The 22,660-nt window shown below is 43.9% G+C and overlaps 1 protein-coding gene across 1 annotated transcript in view; it reads right to left on the bottom strand.

Moving 5' to 3' along the window:
- nexmifb (neurite extension and migration factor b) overlaps positions 1–22,660 on the bottom strand; it is a 99,862-nt gene that overhangs the window by 2,621 nt on the left and 74,581 nt on the right. The window contains exons 2-3 of the mRNA XM_037540732.1: positions 13,380–13,501; positions 780–6,021 (exon numbers count right to left, since the gene is read on the bottom strand). Coding sequence (XP_037396629.1) covers positions 2,063–6,021; positions 13,380–13,455 — 4,035 coding nt within the window. The 5' untranslated portion in view covers positions 13,456–13,501 and the 3' untranslated portion in view covers positions 780–2,062. The remainder of the gene's footprint in view (positions 1–779; positions 6,022–13,379; positions 13,502–22,660) is intronic.

Below are 22,660 nucleotides of genomic sequence, written 5' to 3'. Positions count from 1 at the left end.
CCCCCATGGACCCTCACAGAGCAGGTACTGTTTGGGTGGTGGGTCATTCTCAGCACTGCAGTAACACTGATGTGGTGGTGGTGTGTTAGTGTATGTTGTGCTGGTCTGAGTGGATCAGATACAGCAGTGCTGCTGGATTTTTTAAACACTGTGTCCACTCACTGTCCACTCTATTAGACACTCCTACCTTGTCGGTCCACCTTGTAGATGTAAAGTCAGAGGCGACAGCTCATCTGCTGCTGCATAGTTTGTGTTGGTCATCCTCTAGTCCTTCATCAGTGGTCACAGGACGCTGCCTGTTTTTTTGTTTGGTGGACTATTCTCAGTCCAGCAGCGACACTGAGGTGTTTAAAAACTCCAGCAGCACTGCTGTGTCTGATCCGCTCACACCAGCACAACACACACTAACACAACACCACCCAAACAGTACCTGCTCTGTGAGGGTCCATGGGGGTCCTGACCACTGAAGAACAGGGTAACAGAGTATCAGAGAAACAGATGGACTACAGTCTGTAACTGTAGAACTACAGAGTGCAGCTATACAGTAAGTGGAGCTGATAAGATGGACAGTGAGCGTAGAAACGAGGAGGTGGTCGTGATGTTACGTCTGATAAGTGTATATCATACAACATCAGGACACTGCAAATGTTATTATGACACACTGATGCTCAAAATCACAAGATTTGATTATTTTTTTGCCAGTAAAAAGTCTGTTGTTATGTTTTTGTTACTCGATTAACCTGACAGACATTCCCACACACGACAACGACAGTGCTTACCATCCGACGCCAGATAGACGGTGTTCTCTGTGCAGAATGAACATTGTCCATATCTTCTTCTGTGCTTTTCATTAAGAAGCGTCTCCACTTGTTTGTCTCTTTTTAATCTCAAAGCCAAGGTATGCTGAGGTAAACTGAATTTGGCAAGGAGGCGGAAAAAGGAGGAAAGTTCAGGGTGCGTTTTGTTTTGGTTAAGTGAGTGGTTTTGTACCACTGTCAGCTGCAGGGTGCTCTTCACAATATAGGTTCCCAAAAGAAAAAAAAGGAGGGGGGGCGGATCTGGAATGTCAATTCTCAGGAGAGTCTCAACAGAGAATGGCCATACTTCATATGGATAGAAAACAGAACAGCCAGTATGCAGTACTGATAGTAAATTTGCACAGAGTTTACATTTGGCACGCTGATTTTTAGAGCTGATGTTTTCATTAAATAGTGCATTTCTATACAGGGTCACTGGCAGAAAAAGAAAATAAAGTGAAGCATTTTGGAATTTCCATGGCTTAGAACTGTCCCTCTAAGATAAGTTCCAGTAAAACTCCTGTAAAAGCATAGGAAGAAAATTATAACTTCATTCCATCAGTAAGAAAAGAAAAAAAATGAACAAACCGTTAATCTGATATGTCTTCAATACAAAATGGTCCCATTATGTGCTATTGATGTCTTGGGGCCTACAAAGGATGTTGATTATCCTCGATAGGAGGCTGAGCACTTCCCACCTAAAAAAAAGTCAGGCAGTATGAGGGAGACGGACAGGAGAGATCGTCCCGTCCTGCATACAAAAACTAATGTGGGAGCGAACTTTTCACAAGCGGTTTTACCCAAATAGCTACATGTTTCCAACGAGGAATATAATTACACAAATTTAGGGCAGCAAAATTTCACGGTTAAAAAATAAGAATAAAATTAAAACAACAACAAAAAAAAAAAAGTCTCCCAAAAAAACACGTTTATCAAGGCTTTTTTTTTCTCTTCAGACAAAAAGAACCAAAACAGCTACAAGGAAAAACAGCAAAAGCAAGAAGAAAATGCAGCCATGGTAGTTTAAAATCTCAATCAAGCCTTACACAATCACTCAATAGGTAGTTTGCAAGTACAAGAAGTTTCTCATGCAAGATATCTATATCTTCTTCAGGGGGGCAAAAAATAAGGAGGGTGGGTTAAGGGTAACGTAATTTCCATGCATCTCCGGCATTGAGTCAGTGCAGGTATGTCAGGGACTAAGGGCTGAGCAGGAAGTGGGGGGGGAAAGTGAGGAACGTGCATCAGCAGCTAGTCACAAAATATTACCTCAGTTTTTCAAAAGAGGTCATCAGTGCTATGTCCTTATTTGGGTCTCGCTCAGCCCGCTTGCCCTTAATGTTTTCGATCCGAGGGAATTTCGCACTGGTCTTGTGACGGTACATCTTTTTGTGTGCGGGCCCGTTTATGCCGGGGACGCCGAGGTTAGGCTTGTCAAACATGTTACAACCCAGAGCCAACTGGGGGAAAAAGGGGTGAGAGGCGTTGAACTTGGCCTGATTTTTGCCACCTTTACCCCCAGCTTTCCTGCCTTTTGTACCCCCGGCAGAGGCAGCGCCTTTCTTCTTGGGGTCAGACGAGGTCCCTGCCAGGATTTTGAGAGTCTTTAACTTCAGGCTGTTTGCCTCTGAGGGTAAACAGATGTTCGCGGCAGGGCCCCATATCGGCTCAATAGACGCCATCATGAAACGCTGCACTTCAGCCATCCCTGATACTATGTTAGATAGGATGTTTGAAGGCTCTTCGAACTCCCGCTGCTCGTCATCTTTACCGCTGCCCTCTGGCCAGCCCATTCCTGGCCAGTCCTCAGAGCCGCTATCTGTCAGCTGGTTTGCTGAACCCTTGGACCCCTCTACCTGGCCATTACCACCCTTTTCATCCAATAAGGCTTTTAGCTTTTTGGACGCTCGTGAATTCTGTCGTGGGGTCTTAACTTTTTCCCCCTTTGGAGCTCTTGGTGCTTTGATTTTTTTAGTGCCCTGGCCTGCGGTTTGCTTGCTGCTATTTTTCCTCTTTGTCTTTGCACCTTTCACCTCGCTGTTTACATCGGCAACCTGCACATCGAAGCCAGCTTGATTTGCCTCCTTCTTTTCCAAGCTTAAGTGGTCATCGTCATTAAAGCTGTACAACTGATACTGGTGACTATCTAGTGCGAATCCGGGCTGCTCTATCATGTTGCAATTCCATTTAATTTCTTGATTGCCCTCCAGTGTCATCTCGGATCCATTGTGGAGATCCTTGGCCTTTCCTGCTATCTTCATCTCTCGGCCTATGACCTGGGGGGATAAATTCGGCGTCTCAGGGGGCGAGAGCTCCGACAGTGATGTGTGTCTGAATTTATCTGGTGTGAAGTTGGAGATATCCAGCAAGTCTGTGGATTCCCTCAGGGGTGTGATTGCATCAATACTCTGCTGAATCACCAGTTTGGGACTGCAGTGGGCCAGAAAGTTCTCGTTCACATCATCCTCGCCATCCTTCTCGCAGGACTTGAGACTCAGAGAGCTGTAATTGCTGGAAGTAGCTGACAGCGAGCCAACTGAGTCGAAACTGATGAGCCTGCCGTTGTCAGTGTGCAGTGTGCCTCTTTGAAACTGTAGCTGGCCTTCCACGCAGGGAACCTGACACGCTTGAAAATCCGCATCAGGCGGCAGCGCCTGCTCAGGCATGTAATTTTTTTCATAAAGCATTCTGTTGCTTTCCAACCCCAGCTGGCTGTACCCAGGCACTGGCAAGTTCTCTGACATTGGCATGGGAATAGCACTGGAGAAGTTGCTGGGCAAGATAGCCGTCTCAGGGATATCGGTAGCAAACTGCTGGTTCGGGCCAAGCTGGGAGTGCCACATCTGGGTAAGGCTGGGACCATTCTGGGGTGACTGCTGGAGCTCTGATTCAGAGGGTGGGGAGAGTACACAGCTTTGGGCCAGCTGAAGAGAAGCAAATTGCTGCTCCTCCAAAGAGAGACCCAGCGAGTGTTGCCTGGGGGTCTGTTGAGGGAAAAAAGAGACGCCAGAGCCACCCGAGGAATCCGAAGCATCTAACAATGTCTGTAAGTAGCCCCCGGGGATAACGGGTACACCTGTAGCCACAACCTCAGATGACGTAGCATTGTTAGGGGAGCAGGTGGCAGGCATAAAAGCAAATTTTTCAGTGGCATCGGCTGTTTGACTCTCACATAACTGGGGACTGTGTGCAGCCGAGTTGATCTCGGTTTCTTTCCCACTCCCTACTGTGTCCTTATTTCCTAGCACAGCGGAAGCATTGGTCAGGTTTGTCATGCTTTCACTGCTCTCCTCAAGGTCCCTCATTTTCTTGCTTCTTAGCCTGGCTTCGCTTTTGAATTTACGCATTCTGACCGTTTTATTTGCCATTCTGCTCTCCTCCATCTCTTGTGTTCTGCTCTTTCGGGTAGTAGTGCGTATGATGTCATTTGGGTCTAATGCGCTTGCACAGCTGGGGGCTGCTATTGTCGGTGGCCTTGCCTCCTCTTTAGAAGCGACTTCCTCCCTAGGATCAGAGGGAGAGGCACCCTGCTTGTGGGGTGATTGCTCCACAGTTTGAATCCTCTGAATCCTAAGTCTGTTTGCTAGCTTGTATTTCCTTTTGGGAGGACTGGAACTAAAGGGTCGATGGCGGCCATTAAGATGGAAATTGTGTTTATCTCCTGCAGCCAGCCTAAGCTGCTCCTCGTGCTCCCTCTGTTTTTCCTGCCAGAAATCTTTCAGAGGAGCCAGCTTTTCATATTTGCTGATGGTGTCCTTGTTTAAGCTTATAGTCGTGACTGCCGGATCAATTTTGCTGAGCTTCACACACATATGTTTTTCTCCTTTGAACCTGTTTATGATGATGTATTTGATGATCACGGGTGGCTCCTTGCGGGAAGATTTTCTTCTCTTTTTAGGACACCAGTCGTCATCCTGTTCTTCTTTCGGATCAGAAGGTGGTTTTTCTCGCTTTTCGTTGTTTTTTTCACTTTCGATGGAGTCGACGTCATAAAGGTAGTCATCACTGAACCTGGCTTTCCTCTTTGCTCGTAGTCCATAGTTTAGAGGGTTGGACGAGCATCCATTCTTTCGAGGAAACGAGTTTTTATGTTTGCCCACATGGAAAGTGTCGATGGAGGAGCCAGTGCTTGAGCTGTCATCACTATACTCCCCCGAGTCTTCAGCCGAGTTGCCGGAATCAACGAAGTAGTTCATTTTTGGACTATAATCAAGTGTCCTATCTAAGGAACCATCTCCTTTGCTTTCATTTTCCAGTCCGAGTTCTTCGGGTTTCGCTAAGCTTCCATCCACACTTCTCTTAACCACGCTATCTTTTTTCGTGCAGTTCACCACCACACTGGGAAAAAAGTTGAACTGCGTTTCCTCCTGAAGGACGTTGGTCTTTTCTCTCATGTTGTCCTGGAAGGACTCGTAGCGGATCTTCAGGGAGCACACATCACTGCTCAGCGTAGAATCATCATCATCATCAAACATATAGTTGTCTACATCCTCCTCTGAGAAGAGGTTCACCGAGAGCTCATTTTTTGAACAAAGGTCCAGCAGCTCCATTTTACTCTCACTGATGAAGGATTCAAAGTAACCCCAGTCCTGGTTGGAATTGGTGAGCAGGCCTTCCTCCCCATTGCATTTGTCCAGCAGCAGGCCCTCATACAAGTTCTTAGCTGTCTGATCTGGGTCGTTTTCTGTTTTTTCTGTGTCCTTCTCCTCCCCCAAATGGGACTTGGGTATGGGGAAGCTCAAAAGCTGGTCAGACAGGAGCTGATCCCCATAATTGCCTGTCTCGCTGGTGCTCATGCACTGCATGCTAATGTCAGAGATGGAGCAAGCATCATACTCCCGGTTTATGTCAGCCATTTTGAGGCTGATGCTGGGCTCGGCATCTGAAGCATCCTTGGTCTCAATGATGCAGTCCAGGCAGGTGCGGCTCTGCAGGCAGTCCTCGGTCAGTCCAGAGACGCCCAGCGGCTCCATCATGGTGAAGGGAGGCTTGTTGCTGTCCTCTGGCACGGACCAGGAGCTTACACTCTTGGTAACGCAGGATGTGAGGGATACGGCATGGCTGGAGGACTCATCGGTGGGCTGCTCAGGGGCTTCTTTGAGAGTCTGTGGTGAGGGTGGGCTCGGGAGGCGATACTCCCTTAGCGCCAAAGCCACTCTATGGCAGTCTGAACCCCCTCTTTGTGCACCGCACAACTTTAGATTACCTCTCAGCTCACTTAGCCCTAGAGAAAGAAAAACAAAGCATCAGCACTGTGTGGCAACATATTTAGAAATAATACACGGCAATTTATGAGTGTTTTTAATCCACCCCACCCTCAAAGTAAATATCTACAGTTAACTCAATGTCATCAGCACACATTCATATGCGTCGCAGAGGTGGGAAGCTAGTTTACACAGACGGGTTTGTTTGCTTTGAATAAGCTGAGGAAGGTAGCGAGCATCCACAAGGGAGAAGACGTACCCTTATGTTGAAAACAATATAACCAATACCACGTCCACCTGCCTCCCTCATTATCTGCCAGCTGCTGAATTAAACCGATACTAACAACAGCAGAACTCAAGCATTATACCGTAAAACACAAGAACTGATGACAGGAGGTTCTTTTGAGAGCTCATTGAGAATGCATACACACTTACCACTATTCTAATACTTCAGATAAATGCTGTGATAGCCTAGATGAGTTAATATCCCTTTCTGTTGCATTCCTTCTTCGGTCAGTTCCTTTCCTTTCCTTTCTTAGGCAGTGAGATGCTTTGTGCAGCCTGGGTCCTCATCTAGCAAACGCCTGCAGTGCAGTAAAGTCAGGACACCTCTCATTTGTTTAGTGTCCAGTCAAACTGGCAATTAAATACAAGTTATTAATGTTTCAGGTGATATTTTTCTTAGATTGGATGCAAGATGATCCACTTGCATAAAGAAAGGGAAATATGTATAAAAAGGTTTCTAAAACTGGAGTTTTAGATCTTTTTGAAAAGATCTAGAGAAAATGGGGGGGGGGGGGGGGGGGGTTTGATCTCAGAGAGAGAGCAGAAAATCGAGCCCCATTCTTGATTTCAGATCTGAAAAAAACCCGCAGGTGTTTCCAACCCCCCCCTTACTGCGCTATGGGTCAGAAAGGACGTGTAGCTGTCAAGAGGCCTCACTGAGAAAAAGAAACAGGCGAAAAAGAAGAAAATATTCCAAATCAAAGAAGATGCTGGTGACCTGTGAACAATGGACTGGCCACCCCAGAGCAGAGCCTAGACCTCAACATCACTGAATGTGTCTGCGATCGTTAGAAGCAGAAAGTGCGATCACCTTCTAGGTCTGAACTTTGGAGGTGTGGAACAAAATCCCTGCAGATTTCTTAGGAAAACTGAAAGCAAGTCTCCTGTAAAGAACAGAAGCTCTACTAAAGACAAAGAATGGACACTAAATACTGAAAAGAATGCGTTTTGTTTGTGTAATTTCCTGTTAAATGTGTTTTTTTTTCCTGACACCAAAAGATGAATTGATCTGTTTTGACAGAAAATTAAATGAATGGTTTATTTAAAGGTGGTCTTTGACTTTTGCACAGCACTGTAGTTACATATAAAGGGAACAGCTGGACAGCGTGGGCAAATCAATATATTGTGTTGTTTAAATAAACATTGCCTTGGCCTGCGATGTAACACTTAACACCTGAAATTACCTCATGACAGGCTTTAAAGGCACTAATTTCAGTGTCAAACAAACACCACTCACACAGCCGCTGGAAATTTGGAAAATGTGTGTTCCCCATTATTTTAATTTGAAGTTTTCTAACAAACATTTCAATATTGTGCTACAGACATTAAAACGGTTAACATCAAAAGCAAATGTAGTTTTAATCTTTGACTGGTCATGCAGATCTGATTATGAAATATAATTCCATAAGCAGGAATAAGACGTGTATTTAGGCACGAAATTAACTTAACTACTTAAACTACTTAAAATCAGAAGAGTTCCTGAAAAAATACAAAGCAATATGAGAAACAATGTATTTCTATATCCCATCTCTAAAAACTGTTCTCTTATAGCAGATGAATGCCCACACACACACACACACACACACACACACACACACACAGTGTTTGTGTGTGTGCCCTCGTCTGGTATAAGGCAGAGCAGCATGAGAACAGCTGAGAAGCTAATGGTCCAGCTGAAAACAGATGGACTCATGATAAGACCAAACCCCTCCAAGCCAAAACACTAACCCAAGCATGAATGAATGCACACGTACACCCTCCCACCTCTCTCCACCACAACATATTCACACCACTTTGTAGGCATTCAGTTTGGTAATCATTGCCCAAGCTCAAAGCTCAAACCCATGATCTGTCACTGAATGACATCCGAACCTCTCAAAGCTGGCACTGCATTAAACTGGACCTCCACTGATTAGAATTCAGTGATGAGAAATGCTGCACTGTAGATAAACGTCTAGACGCATTTGCTGTGGTGCTGATAGAAAGCAGGGGTTGCAGTGCCTGCAATGCAAATATAACCAATTTTTTGTTCAAATTTCTGTCCAAAAGGGCCGGTGAACGCATGTGTTTTTGTACTGTACTGTGCAGAAACCACCTTCTTTCACTTCATTTCCAGTCAAAATGGCCATTAAGTACAGATTTCCAGCATCAGGAAAAAGCAGAAAACACTCGAGGTGTGTGATAACTCACTGCTTTAATACAGCAGGTAAATAAATACAGTAAGAAATGAATAAACTGGCCGTGAACGCGGCGTTTAATATGTTTTAATGTTCAGCTCCTTCCTCCTAATTATAGCTCCTTAACGAGCAGCTCATTGCTACGTCAGAGTAACGAGCTCCGCCCACTCGCTGCTCAGCCGGCAGTTCGTTCTCCAGCTCCTTAGACTAAATTCCCAAACTGTCGTCTCCACTGAGCAGCTTTTCAGTCGGCAGCTGTGACAGAAGAACAGCTGAACAACCTGGAATCAGCCAGAAATGAACCCAACACCATTCGCCAGACGTGTCTGATCTTCAGAGTCGGACCATGACTCTGATGGTGTTGGGTTCATTTCTGGCTGATTCCAGGTTGTTCAGCTGTTCTTCCGTCACAGCTGCCGACTGAAAAGCGGCTCAGTGGAGACGACAGTTTGGGAATTTAGCGTCGTCTCGTCTTCAGAGTCGGACCAAATCGGCTGTCGGTCAGATGTGATCTTAACAGTGTCCGTTTTCTGTTTGGGGCAAAGTCAGAAGTAAAAACATTTAAACGGCTTGAGCGTCTCCTACAGCTGTCAAAGCCGTTGCTTAGAAACAGCATCTCAGCGGAGTGATAGCGTTTCTGAAAAAACGCTATTAGAACGCTTTTCAACCAATCAGCTTGCGGGCCGGAACTAACCGTTGTATGAAACTGAATATAGATAGAGAGATACTTTATTGATCCCGAAGGAAATTTAGCACTATAATAAATTTAGCAATATAATATTGCACCAAAGCCTCAATAAATATATAACATCAGTTTTTTCCAGTATTTCGTGTGTCCACTCTGCCGTTATTACAGCTGCTATTCTTTTCAGGAGACTTGCTTTCAGTTTTTTAAAGACCCTGCATGGACGTCTTCCACACCTCCAAAGTTCAGTCTTAGAAAGTTGGTTGTATTTTCCGTTTCTTACGATCCAAATGATCCCAAACACTTTCCGTGATGTTGAGGTCTGGACTTTGGGGTGGTCAGCCTGTTATTCTGAGAACACCAGCAGCTTTTTTGTTTGCGGGGAACAACGGACAGAGCGGGTTCTTCAGATCTGAGAGAGAAGTGGAGCTCTGAAAGACCAAAGCTTTAGGTACTTTAAGTTTATCTTAAAAGTCCCATTTTCTCTACAACTTCTAAGATTTGTTTAAACTCCACTTTCGGGAGACAAAGGTAACTAAAGGATTAGTCTGACAAATATCAGTTTTCTTTAAATATATCTTTAACTACATGTGGAACTCGCCGCAGACATCCGCCAATTTATTTGTACCCCAAGTTTTTTTGTGCCGTAGCTTTTACAAGCATTAAACCTTTCTGCTGTCTGATTCCCATCACAGCCAATTCTGACTGGGTACGTTCTTCTCTAGATCACGCATTTCACATCAAACCCCTTTAGTTACTTTGTTCAGCTATCAAAACAAAGTTCAGTCAGATTTTCTCAGCGTAAAGTCTCATCATTTCAGCTGGTGGGTTCTCTGTGTAATTAGCTGTAGGTATGGACTGAGGAGGGATGTAGCGCAGTCACTGAGACGCTGACCCACCATTACCAAACATCTCAAGAACAGTATTTTTAAAATATCTCTACAGTGTGAAGACTTTATACTTTTCTATTTATAATATGCTTATACTGTTAATTCCTCAACAACATAAACCAGTACCTCATGTGCGAAACTCTGGGAGATTCAGGTAAAACATCATTACAGTGTAAATGTTTTAGCTGATATTTATTCATAATCCTTTATAATGTTCTAAAGGATTATCTCATCTGATCTGATCTGATCTGATGAAAGGACGTGGTCCGTTTTTCCATACAGATGTATTCCGTAGGATAAACGGACAAAACACTGGCTCTAGAAAGTAAATATGGGTCCTTTATGTACCAAACTAGACTCGTCAAAACCAAAAAGGCTTTTTTTGCTTTAGAAAATAATCCAGATCTGTGAATTACACGACGGAACAGTCCATATTATTCAGTTAGGATTGGCTATGTAACAGTTTCAGTGTTTACGTCTTGGAATAGTCTTTGCATGTTAGTCCAGGATCCTCAGCTGTTCCACCAGGCGACTGCTGCTCTTTCTGCCAAGCTGGAGAGCAGAGTATCACGGGGAGCTGACAGAAGCTGACTAATTGGTTCTGACATGGGGAGGGTGAGAGGGAAGTAATGTCACACTTTTCACTCGCTATGAAAAATTCTGCAACATTCAGCAGGAACTTAGAAAAACAGAAAGTGGGAACGTGAGACAGCTGTTCATTTACACGGCGCTTAATGTAGTGCTGAATGTGGTTCTAATGGTTTTTGGGTTGTTGTTTTTAACAATCATAGTATTCTGCATATGATATATAGAGCATATGGGGCGATCCTGACTTTTGGCAAGAGGCCGTGATGTCCTGAACCTAACCGTGCCAAGCTTTAACACAGGAACACGCTCAACCACGTAAGCCTGGTCTCACTGTTCAGATTCAGGTGTAAGGAAGGTTCTCCAGGCAGACTGGAATCCATGATGCCCGTTTACTCAAACACACAAAAACCAGAACCAGAGCCAAAAACGGTCCAAAAGTCAAAACAGCTGAAGCACCGAGGGGAGATCAGAAAGCAGTCCAAGAGTTCAGAAAAGGGTCAAGGTCATCCAAAATCATCAACAGCCAAGAACCAAGGCTTGATATGCAGAATAAACTGGCAAGACTTCACAGGGAAGCAGTGTCACTGAAGGTCCTTAAATAGGCAGGTAAACGAGCTGCGGGTGAGAGGGGTCAGGGTGTAACTAGGAAGTACGTCAGTATTCAGGTGAGGCTGACCTCTGGTGGCGAAGGCTGGTATTACACCTGACATCAGATTCTCAACACCAGGACTGAGGAAGAGGAGAGAAGCATTCATTTTATCCACCTGCACGGCCTTGAGCTACTGCCATCCTTCACTCATCTACATGACTATACACTTATGACCACCTCCTCGTTTCTACGCTCACCGTCCACTTTATCAGCTCCACTGACCGTTCAGTTCCACTCTGTAGTTCTACAGTTACAGATTGTAGTCCATCTGTTTCTCTGATACTCTGTTACCCTGTTCTTCAGTGGTCAGGACCCCCATGGACCCTCACAGAGCAGGTACTATTTGGGTGGTGGGTCATTCTCAGCACTGCAGTAACACTGACGTGGTGGTGGTGTGTTAGTGTGTGTTGTGCTGGTATGAGCGGCTCAGACACAGCAGTGCTGCTGGAGTTTTTAAACACCTCAGTGTCGCTGCTGGACTGAGAATAGTCCACCAACCAAAAATATCCAGCCCTCAGAGTGTAATCCTAACCCTCACCCTGGCCCTAGTCCTAACCATAACCTTAACCTCAACCCAAACCCTAATCCTAACCCTCATGTGTGACTGTTATTTTACTGAGAGCCCATTTAGTGTTTGTTCCATCTAAAAAGGACACTAGAAATAAAGTGTCTTTAGGGATCTATTAAGCATTGACAGCTAGGAAGCAATTACAGCACTTCTGAATTTACAACCATTGAACTGAATTTACTTTTGTTTGTACATTAATATCTGCATACAATTAACCAGAAAGACAAACTGTTAATCACAATCATTTATTAAAAAGTGATGGTCTGTCCAGTAGTACCATTCTGATGTGTCTCTACTTTAAAATGTTTATAGATGTGAATCTGACAATTGAGCTCATCTGCCAGACGTCTGCAGCCAGTACAGCGTAATATATATCACTGTATCAACCTGGCAACCCAATAACTCTCCTCACAGAAGTGAAGACATCCAGGTGATATAAAGCCATATTGAACTACAACCATTTTCCTTCATGACATTTCCACTGGTCCCCTCCCCTCTTTCCTCCTGAAGCCACCACACTGAGGCACTTTAATTCCAGAAGTGTGAAGAACAGCATTGTGGGAGAGCAAGCGGCTCCTGCGCATTTGTTAAAGCAGCTGGCAGTCCGGTCCTTAATGGTCTCTGGCATTTGTGAATGGTGGCGAAAGATCAATTTATCCGCACCGGATGTTGGTAATGAGAGGAGAGTAACTGCGGGATGATTCATCGCCGTTCCCCCTGAAAAGAGGCTGTTTTTCATTCGCTGAGAGCGAGGACTTGCTCCGGTACTTATCCCTGTGATTGTGACAGAGGGGTCGGCCCAGCTCAGTGCTCCAAGTCCCTCAGCCGGAGCTGAGCAGGAGGACTGCTCGTGATAAACTAGAGCCTGACAGGCTCGCAGGCGTGGTACAGAGGAGCTACCGGCGCTGGAGCGCGCCACCACCTGCCCAGCGAACGAGGGAGCCAGCGACCTAAGACTCGAGATTAATGCCAATTATGATTGATGAGTCATGTCTGCACTCAAAACTCAAAAGCGTTTTCAATTTTATTTTGTTCTCTGTACAACAAAAGGACGAGAACCACGGTTACCTTGACAAAACACTAGAGAATGTAGGTGTTAAGGCTGGTAAACAGGTAAAGAGTTCAATTCTACAGGGAGATTCACTTGAAAGAGGCCCTGAATATTCTGTAATAACTCTCTCTAGGATGAAACAACCTGAAAAAAACAACATGCATTGAGCTCCTCAGGATATGGAGCTTCGACCAAGCTGGGATGCCCCTGTTTCGGAGCGATGAGGTTGGCGCCGGACATTCGCCACAACATGTAACCTCCGTTTGGAACTTCTGGGTGCAGACCCCCCGTATCCCTTCATGTGTCTGGCAGTAAACAGAGATCACTTCCAGCATCGCATCTAATGCAGTCGTTTACACACACGGCAAGTTATGTAGCGCGTTTTTTGGTTGAGATTGCTTCGTCCTAACGGCAGTTACAGCAGAATATTCGGGGCCTCTTTCGAGTGAATCTCCCTGTATTTACTGTACGCTTCACTGCCTTACCGGTCTGGTCCAGTGCATTGGTCTGTGTGGAGTTCAAAGCCTGCACAATGAGACTGGTCTCCTTTAGAACATCCATCAGTGGGACACGTCACGTCTCTTGTGCATCATCTCCACTGTCCCACCTAAAGAAACAACAAACAGAGGGCTTGAAGTTGTACCCCATCAAAAGCGTGCCTGAAAATGTAGCACCGGGTCACTGCGACAGACTTCAATTCATGGGAACTGGTAAATTTGGAGGAGTCCTCTTTTTCATACCACAGGGAACACTGTCACTCCCTGTGCATCATCTTCACTGTCCCACAGTTAAGAAACACCAAGCAGTGGACTTGATGTTGCTGTCTCACACTAACAGACTATCAGTTCACTCGTACTAGTAAATTTGAAGGATTCCTCTCTTTCAAGCCACTGGGAACACTGTGTACAGTGATTCAGCCAAGTCTCCACTCCGCCATGAACTCAAGTCACTCACGGTATGAACTTTAAATCTGCGAGGCAAGAAGTTCGTAAAGAATCACAGCTATGATCACCAAGGCAACGCAATGGAGCACTTTCCTATTTTAATCTCAATTTCACATTGACATTATAGTTGTTAACCCCTGGAAACCTAGTATGTATATATAGCTTTTAATTTATTTATTAAGTATTTACAACATAAGAACAGCAACTGTGCGAGGCCGCCCTCCTCCAGGGTTTAGCCCACGTGCTCAACAGACACTGGGCTCACGGGAACCGCAGTGCTGGACTCGTAGTGACCTAGCGGGGAAGGAATGAAGGATATACATAGCTCAAACTCAGATTTCCATGTAAGAGCTGTATGCTGCTCTAGCACTACACTGACCAGAGGAATAGGAAGGGGAGGGAGAGAAAGGGGAACAGGCCACAAATCACACCTAATGAGCAGAAAGAGGAAAAGAGATAAGAGTAAAACTGTCTTCAAAAGAAAAGGATGAACCTGAGCAGAGGTTTATGAGCGGGGAAGTCAGGCATGAGGTTAAAATAATACAGTTTGGACTGTGCATTGCGGATGCTGTCAGCGAGGGGTAGGGGTGCCTGAAGCGGTGGAGAGGGAGGGGGGGCCTCTGCAGTCGAGCAGTCATGCACACGTTGTATTAAATGTCAGTTGAGGGATGTTGATTGCACGGAATAGCATCCCTCTGGCTTATGCATTCAGCTGGAGAAGAAACCAGGATCCGACAACGGTGCCCCTGTCCCCCCAGCACAGGGATGCGCTCCGTGATTGGGTTTATGTTGAACCACCTTCTTACTCAACTTTTTTCCTTTACACTGTATCTGTTTAACCTTTCTGTAATAAGGCGAGCCAATTAAAAGCAAACTCCCATTTAAATTAATTAATTATGAAACCGTTTCACGTTCAACGTCTTACCTTCACAGCCGCAACCTTTCAAATATCTGATCTGCTGCTAATTTATTGGCCGCAAATCTAACCGGCTTAAATGGCATATGATATAAAAACATTACATACATTTAAACACATTTCAATACAGCCTACAGCGAACTCTAGGACCCCCAAAAGTTCTACCACCCGAGCTCGGTCTTCTACACGGCAAAGGAAATCTTGTGAAAACTTTGTAAAAGAGGAATGTTCTGGTGAAATATACCTTCCCAGAGAGTAGCTTGATCTAAAAGTATGATCTCAAATATTCGTCTATACACCAACACTTGAACAGAACCTACAACAACATGGCATCTTAAACTGTCCCACTCCAGCTCTACCTTCGCTTTCAGTCCTACTGAACCTTGTCGAGTCGATCTCGTCTCGCGCCTGTTTTGAATTTGCAGCTATTTGTCTTCTTTCCAACATTACCACACTTCATAACTCGCAGCCACTAAAACGTCCATTAGTCACTAATTTAACGGCTGATTTAAATGGCGAAAAAATCTTAGAAGATCCTTATAAAATACTAACGTTAAGGTCAGTTATCAGTTGCAGTTCTCGGAGCGATTAGGTCGGGTACAAAACAATAACGTCAAATGTCGATCAGCACAAGAACATTTGAATAGAACCCGCAGCCACATGCCGGTTGAAACTCCAGCCAAAACACGTGGGTTTTATTGAAATGTTCTTGTGTAGATCCATATTCGACATCGTTTTATATCAGACCTAACTGCTCTGAGAATTTATAACTGACCTGAACTTTTGTTTACATTTAGATTTATGGCATTTGGCTGACGCTCTTATCCAGAGCGACTTACAGTTTGATCATTTTTATCCAAGTAGGTGAAGGTGGTGTTGGGAGTCTTGCCCAAGGACTCTTATTGGTATAGTGTAGGGTGGTTACCCAGGTGGGGATTGAACCCCAGTCTACAGTGTAGAAGGCGGAGGCGTGACCCACTACACTATACCAACCACTATATACCCACTACACTAACCAACCACTATATACCCACTACACTACACCAACCACTATATACCCACTACACTAACCAACCACTATATACCCACTACACCAACCAACCACTATATACCCACTACACTAACCAACCACTATATACCCACTACACTATACCAACCGCTATATACCCACTACACTATACCAACCGCTATATACCCACTACACTATACCAACCGCTATATACCCACTACACTAACCAACCACTATATACCCACTACACTAACCAACCACTATATACCCACTACACTAACCAACCACTATATACCCACTACACTACACCAACCGCTATATACCCACTACACTAACCAACCACTATATACCCACTACACTAACCAACCGCTATATACCCACTACACTAACCAACCACTATATACCCACTACACTAACCAACCGCTATATACCCACTACACTAACCAACCACTATATACCCACTACACTACACCAACCACTATATACCCACTACACTACACCAACCACTATATACCCACTACACTACACCAACCACTATATACCCACTACACTAACCAACCACTATATACCCACTACACTAACCAACCACTATATACCCACTACACTATACCAACCACTATATACCCACTACACTAACCAACCACTATATACCCACTACACTAACCAACCACTATATACCCACTACACTAACCAACCGCTATATACCCACTACACTAACCAACCACTATATACCCACTACACTAACCAACCACTATATACCCACTACACTACACCAACCGCTATATACCCACTACACTAACCAACCACTATATACCCACTACACTAACCAACCGCTATATACCCACTACACTAACCAACCACTATATACCCACTACACTAACCAACCGCTATATACCCACTACACTAACCAACCACTATATACCCACTACACTACACCAACCACTATATACCCACTACACTATACCAACCACTATATACCCACTACACTAACCAACCACTATATACCCACTACACTAACCAACCACTATATACCCACTACACTAACCAACCACTATATACCCACTACACTAACCAACCACTGTATACCCACTACACTACACCAACCACTATATACCCACTACACTATACCAACCACTATATACCCACTACACTATACCAACCACTATATACCCACTACACTACACCAACCACTATATACCCACTACACTACACCAACCACTATATACCCACTACACTACACCAACCACTATATACCCACTACACTACACCAACCACTATATACCCACTACACTACACCAACCACTATATACCCACTACACTATACCAACCACTATATACCCACTACACTATACCAACCACTATATACCCACTACACTAACCAACCACTATATACCCACTACACTACACCAACCACTATATACCCACTACACTAACCAACCACTATATACCCACTACACTACACCAAACACTATATACCCACTACACTACACCAAACACTATATACCCACTACACTACACCAACCACTATATACCCACTACACTAACCAAACACTATATACCCACTACACTAACCAACCACTATATACCCACTACACTACACCAACCACTATATACCCACTACACTAACCAACCACTATATACCCACTACACTACACCAACCACTATATACCCACTACACTACACCAACCACTATATACCCACTACACTATACCAACCACTATATACCCACTACACTATACCAACCACTATATACCCACTACACTAACCAACCACTATATACCCACTACACTACACCAACCACTATATACCCACTACACTAACCAACCACTATATACCCACTACACTACACCAACCACTATATACCCACTACACTACACCAAACACTATATACCCACTACACTACACCAACCACTATATACCCACTACACTAACCAAACACTATATACCCACTACACTAACCAACCACTATATACCCACTACACTACACCAACCACTATATACCCACTACACTAACCAACCACTATATACCCACTACACTAACCAACCACTATATACCCACTACACTAACCAAACACTATATACCCACTACACTATCCAACCACCTTTTGTCTTTTATGAAGATCTTATAAGATTTATTTTAGAACAGCTGTTAAATTAGGGACTAAAGGATTAGCAGGAAATTAGAGGTTTTAGTGGTTGTGAGTTGAAGTGTGGCGTCTGGTAATGTTGGAAAGAAGACAAATAGCTGCAAATTCAAAACGGGCCTGAGACGAGATCGACTCGACAAGGTTCAGTATGACCGAGTGTAGATGGCAGATTCTACCACCTCAGCTCTGTCTTCACTTCTACTGAGTGCGTTCACATGCACTCAGTATCTGATTATTCAAATGGTCATTATTCAAATGGTCAACACTCCGATCTAGAAATCTGACAAAGAGGCGGGATTTTAGCCCGGTACTCAGATTTCTCCGTGCATATAAACTCTTACTCTGATTTCTTTCAGATTTCTCAGTCTGTGGTACTAGAAATAAGCGAGCGGCGTCGCCACAAGATGTAACAAAACACCTTTTGAGCGGCACTGAAACCAAACAGGAAACAAAGGATTTAAATACTCTTCATCTTCTAGATGGTGTATGATCATATTTTCCCTAAAGTGGCGCAATGAAGCATGAAGTCTCCTTCTGGTAGTTTATTGGCTGGTTGTGAAGCAGAAACCTGATGACTGTCTGACTCCTGTAGACCTGGAGTTTCCCCACGATCCGATTACTCAAGTGCATGTAAACGTGTTGATCGGATTACTGACCAAATCTGTTTTTCTGCAGTTATCGGATTATTAAGTGCATGTAAAAGCATTAAACCTTGTCAAGTCAATGTATTTCATGCAATATTTGACTTGCAGCAGTTGATCAACCACCCACCATCACCAGCCACACGCCACGACTCACAGCCCTTAAAAAAGTCTGATTCACTGCTAATTCATTAGCTGAGAAGAAACTTTCAGGTAACACATTTATTATCCAGATTGATCAGGTTTGACATAAAACCTTGATTTCAAATATTTATCTGAGAACGTTCATCTCAGAACGTTTGGACTGAAGGTGCAGCAACGCGCCACCTAAAGCTCCAAGCCAAAACTCAGAGAGATCTACCACCACAGCTCCATCTCCACCTTTAACAACATTAAACCTGCCACATCAATAAAGTTTCTGGTACAGTTTGATTTGCAGCTGTTTCCAGTCCTCCCACCAATCCTGGAAGCTGGAAGCTGCACTTTGTGACCTGCACCCTTTAAAATGTCCAATCTGCTGCTAATTCATTAGACTTCCCCTTCAGTGATATTCAGCCTTATCCAGCATAGCTTCAGGTGTGGTCTGATTCACATCTGTTTCTAGTCCTCCTAACACAACCAGAAACCGGTAGCAGCCACAATCAATGAGTCACAGCCTTTAGAAAGTCTAATTCGCTGCCAATTCATTAGCTAATTATTTCACAGCTGTTTTGAATGGCAAAGGAAATCTCAAATCTTTATAAAAGACCAACGTTCAGGTCAGGTATGGATTCTCAGAGCGAGTAGGTCTTGTACCAAACAATGACGTCAAATATTGATCTGCACAAGAACATTTGGATAAAACCACGCAATGGAACTCCATACCAAACCACTCGAGAGTGTGGTCAGGTGTGGTCTGATCTGCAGTCCTCCTAACACGACCAGAGGCTACACTACCCGACTCACTGAAACCTTTAAAATGGCCAATTTGCTTCTAATCCATTAGCTGATAATTTCACGGCTGTTTCAAATGGCGAAAGAAATCTTTTGAAATCTTTTCTGAAAGAAATGCTGAGGTCAAATATATGTTCCCGGAGTGATTAGGTTTGATATAAAACTGCGACTGCAAATAAACATTTATCTATACAAGAACATTTGAATAGCTGCGGCATTCAGAAGTCAATTGCAGGGCCTAGTCTGCAGCTCCAGGTGGAACAAAAGACGAGGCGAGGCGTGGGTGGGGGTACCCAATTCCTCGGTGCGCCGGGCCTCATTGGGTCAGTGAGTAATTACTATGTGGTGCATGGCGAGCCTCGTCTGTCAGGTGCGCAAAGTCAATGATGCTGTTTTACATTCCTGCTGGTGGGCACAGCAGCTTCTGGAGACGGAGGAGGTGGACGCTGTGAGGTTTACGCGGAGAGGGACGGTGCACGCAGCTGAAAACCTCCCTCCACCACGCGTCTCCTCTGACAGGACGCTGGGGCGAGAGCGAAGTCTTCGTGGTAGACGACTGCGGGATTCACAGAGCCGTTTGCTGTTTCTTGTTGTTTTTTTCTTCATTCTGGCGCATCTCCAGAGACATTTGTTCTGCCAATTCTTAGCAGAAAAAAGGAAGGCGAGTCTGGGACACCAAACACGTTTTCCCTCTTTTATTATGCACTTCCTCACTTTACGAATGTGCAAGGACTTTAACCCTCTGCTGCACAGTGTTGCCTCAGGGCAACAAATCCATTTCCCTCACTTTACAATAACATTATCCATATTTAAAGACAATGACAGGGTTAACAATAAGCATGTCAACAAAAAGCTTGTTCCTCCTCACACGCTTATCTATTAGCAGGCACTTTTAAACCTCTTTAACATTCAGTATCAATGTTTTTGTTATGAGAATTTGCAAAAATATGTTCGTTGCCTAGAAGCAACGACGTGCAGCAGTGGAACGGATTTGACCAGTTACAAGCCAGGTCTCATCACTCAAGGGAACACGGCTCTATATCATTTCTTCCCATTGTGGCACAGTGTTGCTTCAAGGCAACAAACCCCAAATTGACCCCTGCACACAATATTTACATTTTTTTGTGATATTTAATAATTAATAATCCACTCTATGCAAGAAAAGTGAATCAAATATGTTTTTAAAAATTGCTCTCATAACCCGCGCAGTAGAGGGATAAACGTCAAGCGATGAGGCGACAGGACGATTTGATATTGTTCTGAAAATAAACTGTGTCATGATTAAGTTTCTGCACATATCGTCTGGAGTTAAAGAACATGGATCAAAAACTTGATGCACCTAAATAAACACTTTTGACCTAAAACTGGTTCAAATTTCAGGATGCAGCTCAAAACCAGAACCAGAAAACTGACACAAACGTTCCTTTTTTCATAAAATCTGTTTTTTAATTAAGTAATTATGCTGCTGAGGATGTTACAAAGGCGATAATCACCATGCTGTGAAAGACAACTGAGAGAACGGGAGGATTAAGTTCATTTAAACCAGCTTCAGGGTTTCCAAAAGGCACCTAAAGCTGAATTCCAGAGCGACTCTGCTCCAGCGACAGACTACACAGTGGTTTTAAGTAAGAGACTGTGGCTTATGAAGTTATAAAATAAGTTTTAGAGAAGGAACAAGCCCGAAACTCCTTCTCCACACTCTACGGCCGACAAACTCTGTCCCTCCAGTGTTCGTTTGATGAGCGGTGAATCCCACGACTCCTACTCTCCCATCACTGCTCCTCCTTGCTGAGGGACAGGAGTCCGGCATCCTCGATCTCAGCAATCTGCCCAGAACTCCTGCCCAAGCTTCTCAGAGTTCCCTCCCTTCAGCTGGTCCAAGCGCACAAAAACATTTTCATATAAAGATACAGTAAAAAACAAAAACAACAACAACAACAACAACAACAACAGCGGCTGCAGATTGCCTGACTAATCGCCAAGGCAATCAGATTAGAGATTACTTGATTAAGTGATGAACAGTCACAGCCCTGAAAATGACAGAATAATAAACCTGCATTTTAAGGTGTTAAAGAATTAAATGAAATTAGAAAAACTATTTATACAAGTACTGGGCAACGTTCTTATCCGGCGATTGAAATGACGTCAGTGTTGTCAATGTCAGCGTTTTTGCTTGTGAAACACTACATAACACTACATAACGGGAGGTGGTCAATATAGCCAAAATATAAGATCACGATACTTCAACACACGACATACGTCACAATGTTTGTGTTGCCACATTAAAAAAAGCTATCAAACCTTATAAATACAATGGTTTTATTCAATGTTTCACAAACTGCGCTGCACTAATTCCAGTTAAACAGGACTAAATGTGCTCTCTCTGTAACGCAGCAAGCAGTTATTCCCAGGCTTGTTACATAACGTAAGGCTATTATTCAGTAATGACAGATACCCCAGCGCAACCTGCCAGAGCTTTTCTTAGATTATAGAAGCATGTCATAAAACGTAGGGCTCACTGGTGAACCCTGGCCTTTTAAACGTGGTTAAATACCGACAATATTCCACGAAATGCTCTGAAAAGCACAGTCACATAATTCATCATGATAATGATAAAGACTGCTATATAGCCCAGCCCCATATGGTACATTAGCATAACCAAAATAAAATAAATACAGTTTAAATAATCTTGTTTTCAAATAAATGATGAGGCCCGTATCCTACGGATTTCTTGTGTTTTGTTTTTAATCTCTGAGCTCCACCTATAATGTGGTTTTATGTGGTACTAACAACAGCTCGTTTTTACATTACCACCTTTTAACCTCTCTTTATCCCTTACGTTGGCAGCAGACGGACGAGGGAAAACTGGATATTTCATTGTTTTCATGAGAGCCACACCGGAGATCTGTGCCACCAAAAATCTGAAACAGAACATTCAGGCAAAAGTTAATGTTTCCCAATTTTTTTCCATCGACCGCAGTGATAAAACAAATAATAATAAATCGATTTTCTGGAAGACATGGATGCCAAACATCTCATTGTTTAAATTCCAGATTAATGTTTTATACAACAGAAAAGAGGGCGGAGTGTCTTCTTACCTTTTCCACCTTAAATAAACCGTGTACAATCATCTTTAATTACATTTACAGCGTTTAGCAGACGCTCTGGTCCAGAGA

This window comes from Pygocentrus nattereri, chromosome 8, assembly GCF_015220715.1.
Source record: "Pygocentrus nattereri isolate fPygNat1 chromosome 8, fPygNat1.pri, whole genome shotgun sequence".
Lineage (NCBI taxonomy): Eukaryota > Metazoa > Chordata > Actinopteri > Characiformes > Serrasalmidae > Pygocentrus > Pygocentrus nattereri.
The sequence above is the reverse complement of the archived record's forward strand: the minus strand, read 5'-3'. Positions and strand labels throughout refer to the sequence as shown.